Source organism: Columba livia, chromosome 2 (assembly GCF_036013475.1).
Source record: "Columba livia isolate bColLiv1 breed racing homer chromosome 2, bColLiv1.pat.W.v2, whole genome shotgun sequence".
In the NCBI taxonomy this organism is placed as follows: Eukaryota; Metazoa; Chordata; class Aves; order Columbiformes; family Columbidae; genus Columba; species Columba livia.
This window is the reverse complement of record NC_088603.1, coordinates 111,247,912-111,270,228: the sequence shown is the minus strand read 5'-3', so window position 1 is coordinate 111,270,228 and position 22,317 is coordinate 111,247,912. Positions and strand designations below refer to the sequence as shown.

The window sequence follows — 22,317 nt, the reverse complement described above, 5'->3', positions numbered from 1 at the left end:
CTTGTTTGAAAATCTTTGAGCGCCTGCTGGGTGTGGTAAACTTTCCTGGCTGTCTCCTCCAGCCTGAAATTGTGCATCTATCTCTGCCTCCATGCACTGAACGCAACAGTGTCTTTGTCCTCTGGGAGCTGGACACAGTTTTCATTTCACACATCATTCGGGTTTGTTGCGGTAATTAAAAAAACTGCTTTTCCGTTCCTGTTAATGTAAATAAATGGAGTTTTTATGCTTTTATTGTTTGAGAAATGTGTGACCTGGAGGTCTGGGGTCTCTTCTGTTAAGCATGAAAGTGTTGCCAAAACAGCAAATTATTAATCTTAGGGAGCTGCTGACCTGTTCTATTCTGACCTGCTGACCTGGTTTATTGTGTCTTCAGTCACTCAAATAATCAAGGAGCATTCTGCACCATTGGAAAGTGGGCAATGCCAGTTTTACACATTGTAGATTATTACTCCCATCTGACTTCTTTTTTGCATTCACATCTCATCTTTCCTCTCTCCTGTGGTTCACTTTTGACCTAGTCTCTTGAAAAGTATCAACTCTCAGAGCAATGCAGCGTTTTATTAATAAAGTTAAGGTCCTAGTCAAGACCACACGTTAGCTTTTGCATTCATCAAAATATGGGTTATCTTACACTGTGCATGTTTTCACATATTCTGTCAGCAGTAGCTCTTTCTTGGCATGATCCCAGCAATAAGCTTCTTTCATGGGCAGAGAAGCAGAAGAGATACCACTGGAGCTCAGTTTCTCAGGAGCAGTGCTCTGCATCCTCACTCAACCTTTCCACTGGTGTAAGATGAGAAACTTGGTCGCTGCTGCTGGGAGAAGTGGGTGAGGGTGCTGTTAAAACATCACCTGTTGTGGAGTCAGTTCCTGCTCCATCACTTTTAGACTAAATCACAGTGCTGCTCTACAAAGTTCTTCTGAAAGGGTGCATTAAGAAGAGTGTGACCAGCAGGTTGAGGGAGGTTCTCCTCCCCATTTACTCTGCCCTGATGAGGCCACATCTGGAGAACTGCATCCAGTTCTGGGCTCCCCAGTTTAGGAAGGACAAGGAAATACTGGAGGGAGTCTATCAGTGGGATACGAAGATGGTTAGAGGTCTGGAGCATCTTTCTTATGAGGAGAGACTAAGAGAGCTGGGTCTGTTCAGCCTGGAGAAGAGAAGGCTGAGAGGGGATCTCACCAATGTTTATAAATATCTCAAGGGTGGATGTCAAGAGGATGGGACCAGACTCCTTTCAGTGGTGCCCAACGATAGGATGAGGGGCAACAGGCACAGACTGAAGCACAGGAGGTTACCTCTGAATATGAGGAGAAACTTCTTTACTTTGAGGGTGCCAGAGCACTGGAACAGGCTGCCCAGAGAGCTTGTGGAGTCCCTTTCTCTTGAGATGTTCAAGACCCACCTGGACACATTCCTGTGTGATCTGCTCTGGGTGATCCTCCTTTAGCAGGTGGATTGGGCTAGATGATCCACAGAGGTCCCTTCCAACCCCAGACATTCTGTGAAATCCATTTGAAAGCATTATATTTTCAGGGTTCTCCTATTGCATTTTATTTAGTGGGTTTTTAGTGGTTTGCTGTTGGTCTGTTGTGTGTTTGACTGGCATAGGTTTATCTTGCAGCAAAATGGAGGGAAGAAACCATGTAAGATAACTCAAGTTTGTAAATCCCAAAAAAAAAACCTCTGCTTTGGGTCTTGGGTCTTGTCACAGACTGTCTGTTAGGTACATGCATCCTGTGTCTTGGTTTCTCTACTCATTAGAAGAGACTGCCTACTTGCCTTTCAGGAGGGGTAATTCATGAACATTTGAGAGTATGAAAGTTTCAAAGCTGAAACTTATTTTTTGGGCATTCCCTACTGGACTTCAGTGGTCAGCTTTGTAAGAATAGAATCCTTGGTGGCTGAGGGGGCAAGAGAGAGAGATGGGGTGGGGAGAGGTATATAGAGATGTGTATATCCATGCACACATACAAACACATACCACTGGAAAAACAAAATGCTAGTATGAGACATGGGGGCATGTTTCAGAGTGTGCAGTTCCTTCGTTGTTTCTTCCCAAGAAGAAATATTTCTCTCCCAAAAGAGAAAATTGTAATTTGAATCTCCTATTTTGGATAGAAGAATTCTAACTGGGGTGAGTGACATCAAAATTCACTGTATAAGTGATGAACAATGGCACTTCTAGAGATTTTGAATGGAACTATACATGGTACCCTGTGGCATTGTCTGACAAGAGTTGAGCATTTTTGTCTTTGGCCAGTTCCTGTGATCTTCTGCTCCTCTTATTGAAGAAGAAACAAACTCTGCAGTGACATTCAGCCAGATTCTCATGGATGTATTGAGTTAATGTTTGTTCAGCATTAAAGAGAACCATGGGTGAGAGACCAGGCTGTAGTGAGCTGATTTGGGCACTGTGATTCTCTGCGCCTTCCCTGGCACAAATAAATGAGGGGACAGAGTTCTTTAGAGGCAGAGAAAAGCAACTTTTCTCTCTCCATCCTAACAGCTGATGCGCTGGGGATGGAGCAGGAGGGAGGAATGCAAGTTGCCTGTGCCAGGTCTCTGCCCCCTTGCAGTTCCTTGCAGACAAAAGGAATTCTCTGCTCCCATCGTGCTGCTCAGGTGGTGTGAAGGCATAGAATAAACACTGAGCACTGGAAAAAGTACTTAGTCTCTAACACTCATTCCTTCAGTTTCAGTCCCTGTTAAAACCCTCAACCAGCAGTGTTTTTTTACCCAGGATTTAGCTCAGAGTAGGTCTGCTGCAAATGTTGGCCATGCTACATGTTAGTGCAGAGCAGATTAAAAGCATCCTTATGTGCCTAGAGACACTGAGCCTCCTTGGTAGTGTGTGCTAGTGGAGGTCATCATAACTATGTATTCCACAGGGATGCCTCAAAATTGTGCTTTTCACGGTGCAAACCATTTTGAAACACTCTCTGCTTGCTTTTGAAAATGTATATTAGGGCCTGATGATTATATAAAGACCTGACCGTGGTCTTTCTGGAATTTCAGTTGAGATGTTTGTGGCTGGGGCAAGCATTGGGCTAGTAGTTAGTCACTGGCATTTTTTTTAAAGAAAAAGTAGTTCCCCAGACACCAACACCTGCAAGCACATACTGACCTTTTTGTACATGTAAATTTTGGAAAGCAAAAAAGCCAGCTAAAGGAAGAGTAGCAGTGGAAAGATGAGGCTTAAGTCCATCTAGGAGAAGCAGCTTAGTGTCTCTAATGCCAGATGAAAATAAAAAACAATTTTAAGGTTCAGTAGGATTCTTTTAAAATAGATTTTTGCTGCAATATATAATTGAGATTTATTACTGACTCCATGGTTTGCTTTCATTTAACATCTAGGCTTCTGTAGGCTCATCTACTGTCGAAACATCTTTTCGCTGCTTGCCATAAATGCCTTAGGATAAATTCTTAGTAAGGCATATTTTTGTCAAATTAAGCTCATCTGTGGGCTGGAACACAAGCTGGCTGCCAATGCTGCCATGCAGTAGCAAGGTTATAAAAGAAAAAAATCCAGAGGTGGGATTTGAGTTGCCTTGGCTTCAGCTGTCTGCCTTACAGGGGGATGGATGTGAGCAGGGGAGCTCAGACACCTGCAGGAGAGGTGGCTCAAGTGCAAGTCAGCAGCGTCCAACATGCTCTTTGGCTAATCAGATATAAGTAATGACTTTAGGATGAGATGCAGCCCCATTTAAACTCTGCTGGTTGTATTGACTGTACTTCTGTTGGCTGTAAGGGAAATACAGACAATTAGCACCTGTCCATACCTACAGAGTAGGCACCTGAAATGCAGGCATGTTGAAAATCACTGGTACAGATACTTGCTAAAAGTCTCTGTGGTTTCAGTGGAACTGGTATTTCTGCCAGCATTTGCAGGGGTTGCAATTAGGCCTGCAGTTGTGGGAAACAGAAAACTTGGGATCAACTTGGTTCTAGTGTAGTGATGATGTGGTATAAATGGGCAATTGAGGTATATTTTCAGCAGAAGCCTTTGCAGCCTATAAAATTAAAAAAGCCCCACACTTGGTCAAAATATAATTGCATTTAATTATATAACCTAGGGAGTATCTTTTTTAGGGTGGTGGGGGGGGGATGTGGGGTTGTGGTCTGTGTGCTACTTCAGCACTCCCATTACTATATATTGGCAATTTGGATGATTTGGATATGCAAGAACAGAGTATAGGATTTACAAAGAATGGACCTACATTCAATAAAAGCATTAAATAGTGCAGATTTGTTATCTTCTATTCAATAAGACCACGATTTGCATGCTGCTGAAGTTGTGGGACCTGTTCCAATAACTACAGAATTTTGGACCAACCTTGAAGTTTTGTGCTCAGAATAAACATTTTATATGCTGCTTATGTTGAAACATATGCTGATTCTGCAATCCCTTCCTCACAGTGAAGATGTGGTGGCACTTATCTCCGTGCATTTCCCTAAAGTTTGAATGTTAATATCCAGTTACAGAACCAAGCCATATGTTTTCCCACCAATTTTGCCCGAATGTTTCTGGTTTGTATTATCGCTATTAGGTGACATTCCAAATATCAGTGCTAACTGCTTCCTTCTGTGGTTTAGCACCATGAGAATAGTGTGGGTCGTTCCCCAGTCAAAATGTCTAGCATTTGCAGCAAACATGTATTTTTAATTAAGCGTTTTCCTAAGAAAAAGGTTTTTCTCTCAAAGAGGAAGAATATTTGAATACTGTTGCCATACTGTACGACTTTATCTCAACTGTGAAATACTTAGATATTAAAAATGGATATTTACATTAGCATTCTGAATGTTTTCTCATTTGTTCAGCATGTTGAATTCACAGTGAAGGTAGTAGGCATTGGTAGTTACAGGCTTGTTGTGGAAACACTCCTAAAAACCAGCTGTTCTTATTTTCTCTGTTGTGAGGCAAGATTAGAGACTGTTGAAATGACCCCTTTATTCATGCTTTCTAAAAGAATGATTTAATTCGTAGTATTTAGCTCAATTCAGCAGAAGGATATGACCATCATCTTGGGCTGGAAGTCCATGAGGGGATGGGGTGGGTGATTAGGCACAATAAATGCTGGTGTATTGCATGGAACTTCTAAGCACATAATACATTTGGTTTTGCTGTCTCTGTGACACTTGTAATAATAATTGTGGTTACTAACGCTTACTTGCATAACAGACATCCAAATCAAATGGAGGAAGATTTAATGTTTTAATATTTTTTAGTTATATTCCAGCACGTACAGACACTAAAGAGGAGTCTCAATTCTTTATGAGACGTATAAAACTTTTGTGAATTCTTTTGAATGAATTGCCTTACTAGGTAACTGTCTGAAGGTTCACACCTACAAGAGAGAAGATGTGAAGCCTGGGCATGTGGAGTTCTAACCATGTGACTCTACCCGGCTGCACAGAGAAGCAACATTTCCTCTATCCTGCTACACTGAGTGCATTTTGTGTGTTCTGTATGTTTGTGTTTGCATGTTCTATATTTGCTGTGACTGTGAATGAACAACTGGAACCAGAATACTGCTTTAAAAAAACTGGTTTATGATTGAGAATCTCCCTTGGGCTGGATGGATGCCAGTGAGTGTCATTTATCGCATCTGGATGGTGCCAGCACAGTGACACCATTCCTTTCATGGGCAACTTCCACACCTGTGTATGAAGCGGAGCACTGGTAGAGAAGCTGTAGCAATGAAGCTGTGATTTCTGAGAGAAACTTTTATGTGACTGGATTCAAATTAGCGGAGTGGGAGGGTAAGTTCCTATTTCCCAGCCTTACATGACTAGTTTTGCTGAAGGAAATGGGAGCAGCTCTGTCATTCCTTCAGCTGGACTGTCAGCATAGAGGAGCAATAGTTCCTGTTAAATGTTAAAATTATAATAATTAAAATATTACTATAACAAACTATAATAAATTATAATAATTATATTATTATAAATCAGAGTTTAATTTCGGAGCCAATGACGAGTATATCTGTTTTGTTACCATAGTTCAAGATGTAAAATATGAAAGCGGTTCTACAGCCAGATTTTGAAGCATTGTGATTCTAATTCTTTTTTACTCTAGAATTGTGGTTTAGGATTCAGGTTAAGTCTATATTTAATGTGCATGGCTGAAATCAAAACAGATCCAATTCATATATTTGCCTGAGCTCTCAGGCACACAAGATTTTGTAAGGAATATACTGCTACATTTTAAAAGTTGTAGGTACACAGTGTTTATATTTTATAATTTAGAATGGGAAGAATCTTCTGCATTTCAGATAATCTTTGTATTAAATCATATTAAAACATTATATCTCTATTAGGATCATGAAACTATGAAATAAAAAGAAACAAAAATTTTGAACTTGCTTATTTTATTTTTTTAAGATGGAGTTTGGCAAAGTTTTATGATTTGCCCCTATGGAAAATACTACACTTGGTTTCTTTTAATTTGTTTATAGTCTTCTTTTGTATTTGGCTGTGTCTTGTGATTTATTTTTGTCCGAATGTTGAAGTCATCTGAAGGTGTCAGCATTGATGGACGTGACTACAGAGAAAGTATGCGGAGAGAAACTTGTCAAAAGTGTGATAGGAATGGCAGAAACGGTACAAGGAAAATCCTCGTTCTGTAATTTGAGCGAAGAAGTAGAGAATTTGCACGCAGTATTTGCAAAAGTTGTTCTTATCCTTTTATAAAATTTGTTTCAGCTGTATTCTTAAAACTTAGTTAGGAGAGAACAGTTAAATGTATCTTAATGGTGTTTGAAGACAGTGAAAATACTGCAATTTTCAGGAAGGAGTTTGGCCCTGAGAGCCTAGAGAGGAATACACAAAAAGTTTGGAGCAGTCAGGTGTTTGATAGAAATCAGATAAAAATATGTACAACCATTTGCCGCATGTGGAAATTGATCTGGAAGTTCAAAGTTCCCATTTCAGTGATGTGGTGGTTGTGAGAGAGGTTGTAATGACTCCCAAACCACTTCAAAACACTCAAGTATCTGCTAATCCTGTTGCTTCTCTGACTGTAGCAGCTAGCTGGAAGGACAAGAATCAAACCAAAATTACCTACGAGAGATGTGGTTTAATACTTCAGATAAGGGAGAAGGAAAAGGAAATTCCTGGGTGGCCGGGATGTTGTCTTTCCCAATTGTACCCTCTACATTGCACTCTTGTATTTAATTTTTAAAGCATTTGACCTTGGGGATGTCTGTACTTTACATTTGTAAACAGGATTCAGCAGATGTTTCAGTGAAAATTGTAAAAGAAAATTATGAGCTGGAGTGCAGCCTACAGCTGTTTCATATATGCTGTTGTGAAGGTAAAAAATGATTGGAAACCTACTCTGAGTTTACGTGCTCCAAGGCAGAACCCGAAAAGCTGAAAACTACAGCAAACCACTTCAGTTATGGGCAGCTGATAGATTTATAGCCTAGTCTGCGTCTGCCTTCCTATGAAGACTCACAGGAGAAGAGAATCCAGAGAATCTTATTAGAAGAAACTACTCTCTGGCCCCAAAATACTTGGAAAGAATATGATATTGTCTCTAGTCAAAGTAACTTTTTTCCCTTAAATGAGAAGTTGTGGGTAAAGTAATAATTCAAAAGAACACTGAGTATTTCCTGGATGCAAAAATTAGAATATATTGTTGGCAGAGTTGGGAAAGATATGGCTGGAAAAGAAACAAGTTCATAATTAGTAGTTAGCATTTTAATCCCCCCGTCCTGAGTTTGCTAAGCAGCTTACCAGAAAGGGACAGTAAATGGCTGTCAGATGTGGGATGCTATATTAAAACTATGTTTCTGAAGGTGAAAAATGCTCAATAAAAAAACCCCACAGAATTATTTCAGCAATTATTTGCATGCATGTCAAGAGAAGCTTCCGAGAGTAACAGGTCAACTCTTACTCTGTGACTTTCAATATAAACTCTTTCACACTCAGTGTACGATTTAACTCTTTCCATTTGGTAGCTGATTACTGATTATTTTGAAACAAGAATGATTTTTGCCTATTAATACAAGAATATGTTTACTGAAACACATAGTCGATTTTCTTTTTTCTGTAATAGCATGACTGCTCCTGGTGCTCATTCTGCAGTGCATCCTCTCTGTCCCAAAATACGCTCCCTGTGAGCCCAGCCAGGCTACAAATGACATCTGTTGCAGAGCTCCTGTTGAGTTCTTCCTTACTGTCTTGTATTTCTTCTGCCTGTATTTCTACTTTAGGGACACCTCAGCTGTGAAGTGAGTCTGTCCTCCTCTAATGGGTGCAAATTTGCGTTCTAATCTGAAATAATCTTAAGAGGAAAAGATCTATAAGTGTGATAGGTTATAGAGAGGTTAGCACTATGATGCTAGTTTTATTCAGAGAAAGGAATTAATGTTGAAGTAGAAATGGAGGTAACCTTTTTGCTTCTATTGTGGTATGTGTTCCAGGTATACCAATTTACAGAGCTCAGGTGACAAGTCCGTGTTTTATTCATTTTCTTCATCTCTCAATCCAAAATGAACTGCACCTTAAATTGATTTAGTTTTTATAAAACAAAAACTGCATGTGCTCTGGTGGGGTAGCAGAGTGTTTGGCTGCAGTTGGACATGGGGTACGTGTGCTGAAGGGAAGTTGTGGAAGAAGTCTGTGGTTAAACAAAGTTGCCCTACCAGTCATTTATTAACTTTTGAGTGATTAATCATGGAAACATGAGGTTGTATGTACGTAACGTATGCGTAGGTTTGTCTGCAAGACCCTCATCTTAAGTGGGGCAGTGAAGTAGGAAGAAGTTGATTCCTTCGTTGGTCATAGCCTTTCATCTGACTCGTCTTTTCATGTCCTTATCTGAATCCTCCTTTCATGTTCTTATCTGACTCATGCTTTCAGCGCTTTGTCCTTCCCTAGAATATCCCTCCTAGCTTTGGCTGCTCCGCACACACAGATTCTGAGGAATGGTTGAAGTGGAGACTGTGGGAAGACAAGTGGGACAAAGCAGGCAGAAACATATTTGATGTCAAGAAGAGCTGCTGCCAGCGCAGCCGCACGGGTGGGTTTGTAAAGAAAAGGTAGTTAGAGGAAAAAGGTTTTGTATTTATGGAGTCATCCACTGGCGCTCCTTGCTACACACAGCGATGTCTGATGAGACAAGCCTTCATTTCCCACAACACGTTATCCCTCCGCTCACACAGGAAGGCCCCTGTTGCTATGGCCATATTTGCTGTCCCTGGCATGGCTGTGTTGAGTGCAGGCAACTTTAAAACCAAGGCAGAAACATTTGTTCCTTTAATGTTTAAAGGAGAAAATGAAGCATATATGAAATTAATTGATTTTCATAAAAAAAGAAACAACAAAACAAAAAAAAAACATTTTAGGTTCAATCTAAATAGCAGATTAGGTTACAGATCGTTTAAAATGGTTTCTCTTTTGGCAGATATCGAACAAGTTTCAGACCTCGGTACACAATTGCTTATAAGACGGTAACAGAGCTGGAATGGAGATGTTGTCCCGGCTACAAAGGGGAAGACTGCAGAGAAGGTCCCGCAGACAAGCCAAACGCTGCTCGTCGTCCTGCAACACCAGCGAAGGCTGTTGTGAAGAAAGGCTTGGGTAACTTTTTGTTTGAATTTTGGTATGCATGATCACGTCTGGGTCCTTTTGTCTTTTAAGTATGAGAACCATTATGGTTTCTATTGAACTTGGCTACTGGCAGGTACAAAATCCATATGGAAGACACTGTGTGGTGGGTAAATAATAGGCAATAAGAGTCTTGATAAAGAGAATTTCCTAAAGAATAAGAGGGCTGAATATAGAACACTGGACATAAATGTCAGGTTTTTCATGGTTTCTTCGATGTTCAGGAAAAAAAAAATAAAAAAGATAAATTTGAGAGAAACTATGATTAAAACAAAACAGAACAGGTACTAATGTTAATGATATATAATGCTCCCTAGAAGTTTCACAGTGTTTTGTTTGCTCAAGAGCTTGTGCAGATTTTACAGATTCACATTAGATTACCTGCCTTTAGTATTACGGGATAAGGGAGTGATAAGGCTGAGGTGGTGAAAAAATGCCTTAAAGAATGAAGGACGCTTGTTTGCATGAGATAGTGTCTTCTGAAAGTGTAAGGGGAGTGCTGTTCCTGCACTACTATGCCTTTTCTGCATTAACAAAAAATGATAAATACATGTTTCCTTCTGAAGGACTTTTTCCCATTGGAGATTAGTATCACATGTAGTGCTCAGATTTTCACTTGTGGTTTTTTTGTGTAGTGGAGTGGACTGGGACTGAATACATGGTTTTAAACCAGTCCTATATATTGTATCCCTGCTTTAAAAATAAGCTTTTGAAATATTTTGTTAGCCCACCCAAAATATTTTTTCCAAAAGATTATAATAAAACAATGATATTTTCAGGTAACTCGCGCAATGCTTATGTCTAGAGATTTTTCTTTCTGCTCTAGTCCTAAAATAACTGTAATTCAAAGCAAAAATAGTCCAGTGTGTATGTAATAACTACACTCCATGTGTGCATACTTTTTTATTATTAAAGGAGTCTGCCACCCTGCCAGTCTTGAAGAGTACATTTGTGAGTTCCTGCCTTCTTTGTAATGTCATTAAGGTGAAATCCAGTTTAAAACTAAGAAAAATCCCAACTGTGTGTCCTTCAGACCCTACCTCAGTGTCACTCCCAAATGTATATCTAGCATGCATAACTTGGAACCAGTGCTAAAATTCTTTCATCTGAAGATGTAACTATTAACACCACTCTAACACAATACAGTCAGAATTTGACAGGGAACTTTTCTTACCTTTAGTTGTTTACTTGTCATCTGAAAGAGTTATTTTAATGCTAACAGTTTGTATGTCTATTTTCTATGGCATTTAAAGCAGTATATTTTCTTCACTTCTGCTCCTTAACTTCCTTTTTATGGTTTGTTTGTTTGTTTGTTTGTTTTTTTTTAATATCTATAATAGTATGCCTTAACTGTGCAAAGGTCTTTGGGTTGTAAATTTCACAAAAGATATGCAAAATCACAATTAGGAATATACATTATGTATTTATAGAATTTACCCCACTGTGTATAATGGCAAAGATACATGGGAATATGCAAATAAATACGGTTATGTGGATCTACACATTAAAGTGGTATTAAAAGTTTGTTAAACAATTTGTGGTTTAGCTGCAGGTTTGATTAATATTAGGCGATTATTTGGGATCACACTCAGTATCTTGAGTAACTAGTGTCTTGTTCCTGAGAACCCCAGCGAACAGGACTACAGGGATCTTGAGGGGTCTGTTTATCCAGCCCTAAGGCAGATCAGTTGTGTCTCTCCAGCCTCCAATGGTGGAAATTCTGCTGTTCATGTGGACAATGTTGGAAGGATGGTTTCAGATTCATTAATTGATTAGTGCTAGGTAGAAAGTAGATTGCGGTGAGAAGTCTGCTTCTACTTTTTTTTCTTTTCATTCAAGGAGGATAGGAACAAAACCTCCCAAATTATTGACATAGGAGATGCTGTGGCTCTAAGGTGATTGTGTTGTGATGTGTATGGATTGATAATATTCTGTCATATGTGCTATAGCTTAGATTCATTGCTAAAGAAGGAGGATGTTTCTGCTTGCTGATGTATTTATTTGCTGCCATCATAGTATCTTGGCAGGTTACTGCCAAGGATACTTGGTCAATGTGCTAAAACATTTAGTTTGGAGTGTTTGGATAACATTTTAATTATAAACAACTGAAAACAAGAACAAAAAAGGGAACAGACATTATGTGTTTTAAAGCATTATTGGCCTTTAAAGAAGAGTGATATTAGCCTCAGCTCATTAAACCAGATTACCACTTGAAATATTTACATCTTGTCTTTGTCTTTTGTTTCCATGAAACAGATGCAGAACCAACAGAAGTGCCAGAACCTCCACCATATGAGAAGAAAATGCAGTTTCTTGAGGATGAGTTGTTTAGACTCACACGATCAGTGCTTGAACTTCAGTCTGCTGTGGCAGGTGTGAATGAAAACCTAAAGTTGACTGTCCAAGAAGATGCTAGTAAGATGCTGGTCACTTGGCTGAACAACCTTTATGACCGCCCAGAGCCCGATAGTGCGGTTGGTGGTGAAACAGACACTATTCATCTGCCTGGACTCTTCAACAATAAAGATCAAAAAGACCCTTTTATTGATTTTGAAATGGAAGATATAAAGTCTGAGCTAGCTGAGGTCAAAGAAGCCTTGAAGATGAGAAATGATGAGCTGGAGGAACTGAATGGAAAAGTAAAAGGCTATGAAGGACAATTAAAACAACTGCAGGAGGCAGCACAAGGACCTACAATAACAATGCCCAGTGACAACATATATCAGGAATATATAGACTCAAAATTTGAGTCCCTCAGACAGGAAATACTGGATGGATTTGAAAAGAAAATGGCAGATCTGAAGAACTCCTGTGAATGCAAACAAAAGGACATCCAGGTACATTGTGATGAGAATGAAAATAACTGTTCAGGACTAACAGATGTTATAAAAGGAAAAGAGAATGACTTGAGGAAAGAAATAAATACTCTCCGAACTCAGATTCCAGCAAACAAATCCAGTTGTTGCAAGGAGGGTGAGAGAAATGACTTTGACCAACAGATAAAGGATTTAGATAGGAAAATTGACAGAGTTGTGGAAGCACACAGGATCCTGAATGTCAGAATAGATAACGAAATCAGTCGATTGTCAACTCCAGATCTAGAAGACATGTTTGGTGAGAGATTGGAAGAGTTAGATGCGAGGATGAATGTTACGGAACGAAATGCTGAAGAACATTGCTTTTATGTTGAGGAAACTCTCCGCAGTGCTATAGCTACTGAGGTAGATGAATTGAGAGACGTGTTTGACCAAAAGCTACGGGCGCTAGAAGACAGGCTGGGCGGTACAATTTTAGAGATCGCTAATACCACAGATCCAGACGGAATGTTTATTAATACGGGGCCCATCCTGCCCAGTGACACAGGATTTGCAAATGAGCAATTTACAGCAGAGATGAATTTCCTGAGGAACAAACTGCTGTCACTTGAGCACCAATGTGGGCAGAAATGTCAGTCTGCACCACAACGTGCAGAAGACCTTCAGAAAGAGCTAGAAATTTGTAACAACAAATCAAATCACTTGCTGCTGAAAACAGAGAACAACTCTGTTCTCCTGCAGTCTCTAAATAGCTCTCTCAATGAGAAACTCAACTTAATTAAGGGCAACCAACGTGACATCCAGAAAATGCAAAGAGACGTACGTGTATTCCGCTATAGCCTGAATGTCATGGATAAAGATGTGAAGAATCTTCAAGACGGCTTGAATAGCTGCAAGGAGCAGCTTCTGGGTGTCAATTCTACCTGTAGAAAAACGCAACGGGGTGTCTTCCGAAAAATCGATCAAATGCAGAGGACATTTGCAAATCAAACTGCTCATCCCAGTGACCATTGCTGTGGTGAAGTGAAAGAGAGACTAGAACAACTGAATGACCATATCCTGAATGATCTGGGCAAGTGCAAAGAAAAGACCCAGGGTATCCAGGAAGGTGTTTCTGATGTTGAGAGCAGAGTCTCGCATGTTGAAAAAGTTTGTGGCAAGCTGGACTCTGTCTCAGGCAGCTTGCAGAAGATAAAAGAAGGTCTGAATAAGCACGTGAGCAGCTTATGGAACTGTGTCCGTGAAATGAATGGAACTATATCATCTCATTCCACTGATATTTCTGGCCTCAAGAATTCTGTCCAACAGTTTTATAGTCAGGTCTCCAAAATCACCACAGACATTGAAGGCATGATGAAATCTCGGCCTGACACAAGTAAGTTGTTGTTTTTTCTTTTTTAAAGGATTTCTTTGGTTTGTTTTTTCAACTGGCTTTCTTTTATGAATCACTTATAAAGGAGCTAAACAAGGGAGGGAAAAAAGTAATATTACACAATTTCTACTTTGTTTTTACAGTGACTCTAATTTTGGCTCTTTGCTCTAGAACACCATAGAGAACTTTGAGTGCTTTTTAAAGTATTCTCACAAGAGAAGAATCTAAAAAAAAGAAGTCTTAATTGCTTTCATGTTTACTTTGAGCCAGAATAAAGAGAGTGGGAAAACTAACATTTTTGGATGGTGCATTTAAAGTGAATTTTAAGTAATAATTATCAGTGGGTATTATTCCATTCAATTTCATTTGATTTTGTTTTTGTTTTGTTTTATTTTGTTGTGTGAGATTATTCTTGATTCCTCAGGGGAAATTGAAAAGTAAATGGAGAAAAACTAAGTCAAAGGAATTCAAATTTATGATAAGAAAGATTCCTTTAAGTTTTGTTCTTAGCATGAGCTAATGATTATAATTCAGCACCAACTCTTTGATTCAGGACTTTGGCAAGCAAGCTCTGGCATACCTTGGTGTGGCAACATAAGACTTGTGCCTCATAGCTCTCCCAGAAGTTTGCATTCCCACAACACAGTTAGCGAGTTGGCAGTAAGTGCAAACCCCAGCTGGCAGAGTTTTCACATCTCAGCCGCTTCGGTTCATGTCAGCTCAAATCTACCTCCACAGGTGGTTTAAAGTTTGCCCTGGAGTGCCTGAGAAGCAGAGGCACATTCCCTTTGGCTCAGAATGCCATGAAATGGTAATGTCAGTGTCTTGGTGAACCTTGCTGTGAAGGTTTAGAGACCTTGCCAAGTGCCACTCAGTTCTCTTTGCTATTCTTGCTCCAAATTTTCAGCCATGGGTTGTTTTTCTGAGGTAGTCTGAGTTTACAGAAGGAACCTGACTTCCTGTTTTGCATGATGCAAAAACACAGGAATTGGAGGCTGTTTGAAATTGTACTCTTCAGCTGCTTGATGCTTCTGGTTTTAATTCTGTGTACAAGTGAGAGAAATAAGAACCTAATTTTTGTGACTGGCCCTAAATCAGAAGAAGAGGTGCTGAGGGAAGAGTCTGTGGGCTGTGGCAGCTGATAGTGACTGGGTGAGATCAGATGCAGGACTGTGAGCACTCTTGCTTGAATGGAGAAGTTTTGCTTCATGAAGGGTCTGAAAGTGTTTCTGTGGGGAAGAATATCCTTCACATTCCAAGGTGGAGACTTGAAAGCCTGTGATAGATACGTTTCTTTTGATGGTTTAATTGTTTAAAACCAAATGTATTGCAGGCAGTACTTGACACAAAAATCCTTCTGACATGAGAAGCTCTTGTGTGAAATTGAAAAAACCAATGTTTTTCTTCCTTTAAAGGAAGAAGTGAAGGGAAATGGGGGGGTGGGGCGTGGTAATTCTTTTGGTGAAATCTTGACTTTAATTCAACTAGGTTAGGACATTCACTCCTGGATCTTGCAGAAGAGGTCCCCATTATGATGTATGTAGGTACTCCTGTTTCTCATCCATCTTGCCCAAAATAAATTTTCCCTAGGGACCTACAGTGGAGAAAGCTCCAAGATACACACAGTAATGTTTCTCCTGCTATTTAAAGCAGGTGTTCGAGGGGTTGTATTTATCAACCACTATTACAATGTTGTAAATCATGAGAAAGCCTCAGTGCGCCTGGGTTTCCACACCTAACACCATTTCAGGGCAGAGTTCTCCATCCACTGTCGGGTGTTAAAGCCTGAGGAAGGACAGAGCACTGGGTTGCGGGTGCTGAGCATCCCTCCCTGCTGTGGGGTTCCTCTGGCCTCCAAAGGGTTCATGAAGCACAGACTCCAGTCCCCAAATGTTTTCAATTACAATAACGCCGTCTGGCACAGCGGTCCAAGTATGTTTTGATGGCTGGAGTAGCAGAAAGATTTTGGCAAAAGAGCCTTTTTTGGAAGTGGTTTGAGAGCCCCATTATGTGAATTTGGTATGGCTTTAGCTGGTTTTATGTCTGTGATCTGCAGCATGGTCTGTGATACTGACATTATTTGAAAAGGAGAATTTCAGTCCTGGCCATAAATTGTCTCGAGTTTTTTACGTACTATTTGCCAGCGTATCATAGCATTCAAGTGATGTAATTTGACTTTGGAAGGGCCAAAAAGAAACACGTTCTTACTAGTAACAGTTGTTGAGGGACAGCAAGGCAATGATATATTGCAAGAAATGCAATATAAAATCTTATCAGGTGGTATAAGCCCATCGCACCATAAACCTGAGCAAAGTCAAATGACCCTGATATTAGAAATATGGCTGTGTTTTCTTCCAAATTTTTTATGAGGGAGTTTCAAGTGCCTCAGGCCAAACAAACAAGCCAGGTTAGTGAATGATTGTGTTTCAGATACAGACTCAGAGGCCAAACTCGTATTTTGTTATAGTTTCTGGTGAAGGTAGCGCAGCGTCCTGCTGTTTTCCATACCCACGTTGGTGGCGAGGGCAGGCGGTGGGTCTGCTCTGAGCTCCAGGGGGACCACAAACGATGTGCTCACCAAGGTGATGCAATCCAGCAGCAATTTGTCCGCCTTGAAAGGTGACCACGCACAGCTCCACATCTCGTGGGGCCATTTGTTGTACTCGCTGTGCTCTCTGCATCTCTGCGGACACGTTTGCTCTTCGTGTGGCACAAAATTGAAAGCGATGTTAAAGTTAGTGGCCTCTTTTAACCTGCTGCCTATTCTTATATATTAAACAAGTTTTCCAGGGGTCAGAAGTGTGGTCTTGCAGCCACATACTGTGCTGGGAGTGCAGTTTGGTTACAGTTATTTGACTCAAACTCCGGTTCCTCTGGTAATTGTCTCTGTTGCGGGGTTTCAAAAGCAACAGCTAAATGTTGTCTACTGAAGTTATGGTCTAAGAACCCAAAGGTTTGTTCTGCATTACAGCATCAATAAAGGGCAACATAAAATCTTAGTGTCGTAGTGCGAGTAAGAGAGTCATATAGTCAGTTCCTCTAGGCTCCCTGTGACCTTGTCCAGAAAGGTAATTTGTAACTCAATTGTCAAATCCCTTTGGCATCTATAAGAAAATTCCAGTCAGATCCTTTCTGGCGTCTTGTGAGTGCAGTGACAGATTCCTTTACTTGCTAGTTTGTTTTACACACTTTGTTTCTGTGTGTTTGGGGATCTAAGGAGCATGTGGCTGGGGCAGAACAATCCTAGAAACAGCCGCACGCCAAAGATCCAGCAACCTCATCCATCCAGGTCGCTGCTTGTCTTCCTTCCCAGCAAATCATTTCCGCTTCAGTGAAGTAAATTGCAGGTTAAGGCTGAAATGCCATGCCATGCCGTGCCCACTTCACTGGGGCTTCGTTTTCTCACTGCCACGTGAACTTAAAACATGTGTTATGGAATTCAATATCAGGACAGGGTGGCTCTGCTGTTGCCATCTTTGTCTAGTGACTTCTTGGTATTTCGTCTTCCTGTGCTGTGTATTCGTAGAAGAGGCTACAAACTTTTGCAAAGATGGAAGACCAGATCCCTCTCAACCCACACTTATCTGACTTCTGGCATTTTAAGTTGAGGTTTAGGCAGATAATTTTGGATTTAGCTTTCTAAAAGCGTAGTTGGATAATTCTGAATATTGCTGTGTTGATGCTGCATGCAAGGAAGCAATTCGTACAGGTTACAGGATTTGAGTTGTTGGTTGTTACTTAAGGGGTTAGAAAAGCAAGCAGACAACTGTATTCATTTTCCCTCTGTCAGCTTAAGTCACTGTCTTAATAAGCTCAGCTCAGGAGACTCGAGAAATGAGAAGTACGTGCATCCCAAGGTAACGTATTTTGTCAGTTTGTGATTTGAAGGTCTTCATTTGAAGGTCTAAATCTGTGCCACTCTGGACAGAAGGTGTCTCACTAAGTTAACTCTGTTAAACAATTCACTTTGATACTTCAAGCCATTTAAAAAAAAAAAATCTATATATCTATATATCTATATCTATATATATATATAGATATATATATATATATATAAAATTTTTTAAGCCTGGGATTTTTACGAAGATAATTTTAATTGGAGTAAAGTGAACATTTCACTCCTTAGTCCACTGCTTTGTGGATAGAGTTACTGAGTAAGCGTCAGTCCAGCTTTGTGGTGCACTGTTCATGTAACTTTCAGTTCTCACGACAGTTAAAGTCAGCCAACAAAGCTCAGGAAGATTATTTTTTCCTAGCAGGCGTATCTAGCAAAGGAATGCAGGTGGTGCGAGACTCTGACTTCAGACAGGTCTCCCAGTGCTCTGGAAGGCTTACGTGGACTTTATATGAGACTGAGAAGTAGAAACGAGATTCACAGGGTTAAAGCGCAGGTGCTGAGTAGTCACGAAACAGCACGTGGGTTGTCGGTGACACTGTGTGGACCCTGACTGGGCATCACGGCCGATACCTGCATGATGTGGCCATAAGCTCTCGCCCAAAGGCTCAGCGTAAGGTCCTCTTGGGGGTCCCCAGCTGTTCAACAGAGGCAGGGGACATCTCACACCATGTCCGCTTTTGGGCATAGCGGTTTGCTTTAGCCCTGGCCACTCATAAATTTACCCAGGCTGATTTTGGACTGTGATGCACTGAAGAACTTCATTGTGACCATTGAGACCTCAGAGCGGTGGTCTCCACTGTGGACCATGGCGAGCATCTCTGGTGGTGACGAGTTGCACCAGATGAATTTGCAAGGGGATGTTTGTTGATTTCACCAGAAACTCAGTTCCATCCCTGCATTTAAGGCTGTGCTTTGTCTCAAAATGCAACCAAAATAACCAATGCTAATGTTTAATTTAGAATGAAATTCCAATTAATCTGTGTAAAAGCTGTCATTGCATCTCCTGAAATCTACACATTTATAAATTCATGTTCTTAAGGTTGATGTAATTCACCTTCATTTTTAGGAGGACATTGCATCCTTACATGTCATTTAGGACTTCATTTTTATGAATAAGCCATCACTCCTGTATAGGGCTTAAAACTGGACCGGATACACAATGTAACCATGTCAATGCTGTTCAGCCCTGATGTCGTATGTGTTGGCTGCCCTTCTGGAAAAGTCTTTTAATGGTATCTCTTCCCTTTAAACAATAAAGGCTTTTCTGGTAGATTATATCCTGGGGTTCTGCCTTCGTTGCCAGAAAGTATTAGTAATGGGAGTACTTGGAATTTTAAAATCATTGCTTTTGCAAAGTAGGGAAAAAATTCTTTAAGTCGGTGTTCACTTACTCAGGTTTTTTTGCTGTATATGTTTTTCTTTATGGTAGTCACGTGAGAACAAGGCTGCCTTGTGCTGGGTGTTGTGCGAGTATAGAGTTGAAAGAAGGAGCGACGGGCAGGATGGTTCCGGAGCATTGAACTCAAGGTGGAGGGAGAGCACGCAATGGAGATGAAGGCAGCGGTGGGAATGGGGTTTGATACACACCCGGCTTGTGCTGAAAGCCAAAGCTGGACTAGTGGGTGAAAGCTCATGGGTTATTTTGACTGCTGCCTGTCCTGCCTCCAGGCTGCCTTCACCCCTTTCACTGTGCCGCAGAATGGGAAAGAGGGGAGTCTGTGGTACTGCAAGAGTGGAATGGAGCTTTTCCAGCACAGGCTTGGGTCTGAGTGGAAAGTTGGCCTCAAATTGAGTCCTGTTTTATTTTAAAGTTTGGGGTTTTTTTATTTTTACAAATATATGCAATTTTATATGTCACTATAGCCAACTAATTCTACATCTTTCCTCTTCTTTCATCATTTCAAAGGGCAACCAGAAGCACCACGGCAGCCGTTGCCGCCCAGACCCCCTCTGCAGCCCCAGCCCGGCATCTCCCTGCTGCCATCGCGGCCGAGGGTACAGCCCCCGCGACAGAGGATCCCCCTCCAGCCACCGCAGCCCAGACCCCTTCCGCGCCCATCGCTGCCCGGGTCGGCGGCTGCACCATTTCTGCCCGGGACAACCGGGATCATCCTGGAGACCGGAGAGGCAGGGCCTCCTGGCACCATTCTGATGTCGGGAAGAGGGCGGCTTCGGAGCGTGGATGGTCAGGCTGGTCAAAGCACCATGCCCATTGCTGAAGGGTACGCTGGAGCACCAGGTGAGAGAGACAATCTAATAGTGAATCACTCCTCAGCGCAGTGGACATGCTAAGTCTTGCTCAAGGGGTGACGCTGAGATCTGTTGTGTTTCACTAGCCGCCTTTCAGCCTTTTGTGGGTGCCCATTAGAGCTGTAGCTGGTGGGAACGGCTTACAGCAGCGATGGTTTGTGAAGGAGTCTTTGCAGCCTATAGCTGTGCTCTAAAACCTTTTCCTTCACCTACCAAGCTATGCCTTTGTTCCTTGCAGCACCACAATGAACTGACATGAGGAAGAAATGTTTTACAATGAGGGTGGTGAAACTCTGGCCCAGGTTGCCCAGAGAGGTGGTAGATGCCCCATCCCTGGAGACGTTGAAGGCCAGGCTGGACAGGGCTCTGAGCAACCTGATCTAGTTGAAGATGTCCCTGCTCATTGCAGGGGGTTGGACTACCTGACCTTTGAAGGTCCCTTCCAACCCAAATTATTCTATGATTGTATGGTGTGTTGATGTTTGGTATCAAAGGATGCTTTTTAGAAGATTGCAGTGATACTTTGTCATAATGTACTCCATTATGTACTATATCACACCTTGTGCTTTTCCTTTGTAGGATATCCAAAGTTATCTCCTCCTACCACGGACTCAAAAGGTAAGGCAGTTTTTTCCTAGAAATTCTTTACACAGGTACTTAATCTTTATTTCTGTCCCTGAAAGTCATGGTTGAGAGAACAAAGTGTTGATTTTTCAGTATTTAAGTTTAGCATTAAGGAAAAATTAACAGATTTTTGCTATACCTAAGCATTAAAACATAATCTACATCCTTTGAAAATACGAGGTTTTTTAGGTTTTGAAAAATAATTAATTTGGGGTTATTCTTACTTTGGTGTTTAAAAACAAACCGAAGGATTTCTATTGCTAACAAATGTCAGTACTGACCTTTTTTTCTTTTTAAATGAAAAAATACATTTATCTCAGACAATTTTAGTATTTCTTTAATGAGGAATTAATAATGCCAAGACTAAGATCTTGAAGCACTGTTAGTATCTGAGCTAGTGCATGAATTGTTCCCCCTCGTGAGGAAGTTTGTGGCTTTGTTAGAATCACAAGGGCTCATGTTCCTGACTTCAGTGAAAGCAGGAGCGCTCCCACTGACAACCACAGTTTAAAAAGATGCAAAATGCAGTTTTCTTGGTTTTATAATTGTTAATATCAAAGTGCATTTATAGATTTGTATGATAAACAGGTATAAATTTTGTGTGGTACATGCTATTTGGCCTTGATAAATACGTTAATTGGGTGCTGCCTGCCCTACAACCTCATACTCAAGATTTTATCAAATCCTGGGGAAACATATCTGGGATCAAAGTGAATATTCCCATACCCTCTTCAGAAAGAATGATTTAATCTAAATTTGTTTGAGAAAATAGAAGAAATAGATGAAAATAAAACGTAACGGCTTTATGGCATCTGAAATCCTACCCTTGGACTTAGTTTGATGGCCCTAACAAAATCACACATACACGTCCTGAAGACTGGTCTGAAGACTGACAAAAGGAGTTCTAAAGAGACCAGTCTGTAATTCTGACATTTATACTTTCTAATTAAAAATCTGACATAGCCTTAAAGCAATCTTTTTGCATTTGAGGATTGTGGTGGTGAGAACAAGCAGCAATAGTTGAGGCTTCTGGAAGAGGATGAGAAGAAATGTTCCTTTTTCTTGATGCCAGTAAAGCCAACATAGATGTCTAGATTTCTGTGATAAACTGATTTCCTGGGGGTTTTCTTCCACTTTGTACAGCCTATTGCCATTTACAGACTGCAGTATTTTAATAAGCTTATGCTAAAACTGTGTGAAAGAGTAGGTGGATGTTAGAAGTGCCGCAAAGGCAAGATGTGGCAGGCAGTGTGCTGCTTGGTGAAACATGTTGTAAGAAACAATATCACCCTGGGATCTGGAGAGAGGTTGGGTTTGACCAGGGGGTTCCTTTTCCTGTTCCGTGCCCTTGGGAACGTATGTAAATATGAGATATACCTGCTGATCTGTCCTGTAATTTCCCCCAAATGCTTTGCAAACCCTGAGGTCAGGTAGTCCTAGAAAACAGAGAGCTAAGTGTGGTGCAAATAGAAGTTAGACGTGTGGAGTCAGAGCATCTGCGCCCACTGTGCCTCATCATCAGTGGCTGCTCATAAACAGCAAAGAAAGAGCATTCTGGGGCAGAATTCAGCAGTTTGCAGTGTTGTAGAAATTAACAGCTGGGGAAGGGAAGGTTTTTAGCTTATTGGAGGAGCTTAAATAAGGCATCAAGGAATCCTTAATATCTAATTTGTCTAGGGCCACAGTTTTAGGGTGTCTTTGCCAGTCTTCACCCAGTACATTTTTTGGCGCTGAAATTCAG

At 40.9% G+C, this 22,317-nt stretch overlaps 1 protein-coding gene across 1 annotated transcript in view; it reads left to right on the top strand.

Moving 5' to 3' along the window:
• Positions 1–22,317, top strand: part of EMILIN2 (elastin microfibril interfacer 2) — a 38,463-nt gene that overhangs the window by 5,453 nt on the left and 10,693 nt on the right. The window contains exons 3-6 of the mRNA XM_065053252.1: positions 9,414–9,589; positions 11,873–13,807; positions 19,609–19,941; positions 20,532–20,570. Of these exons, the coding sequence (XP_064909324.1) occupies positions 9,414–9,589; positions 11,873–13,807; positions 19,609–19,941; positions 20,532–20,570 (2,483 nt within the window). The remainder of the gene's footprint in view (positions 1–9,413; positions 9,590–11,872; positions 13,808–19,608; positions 19,942–20,531; positions 20,571–22,317) is intronic.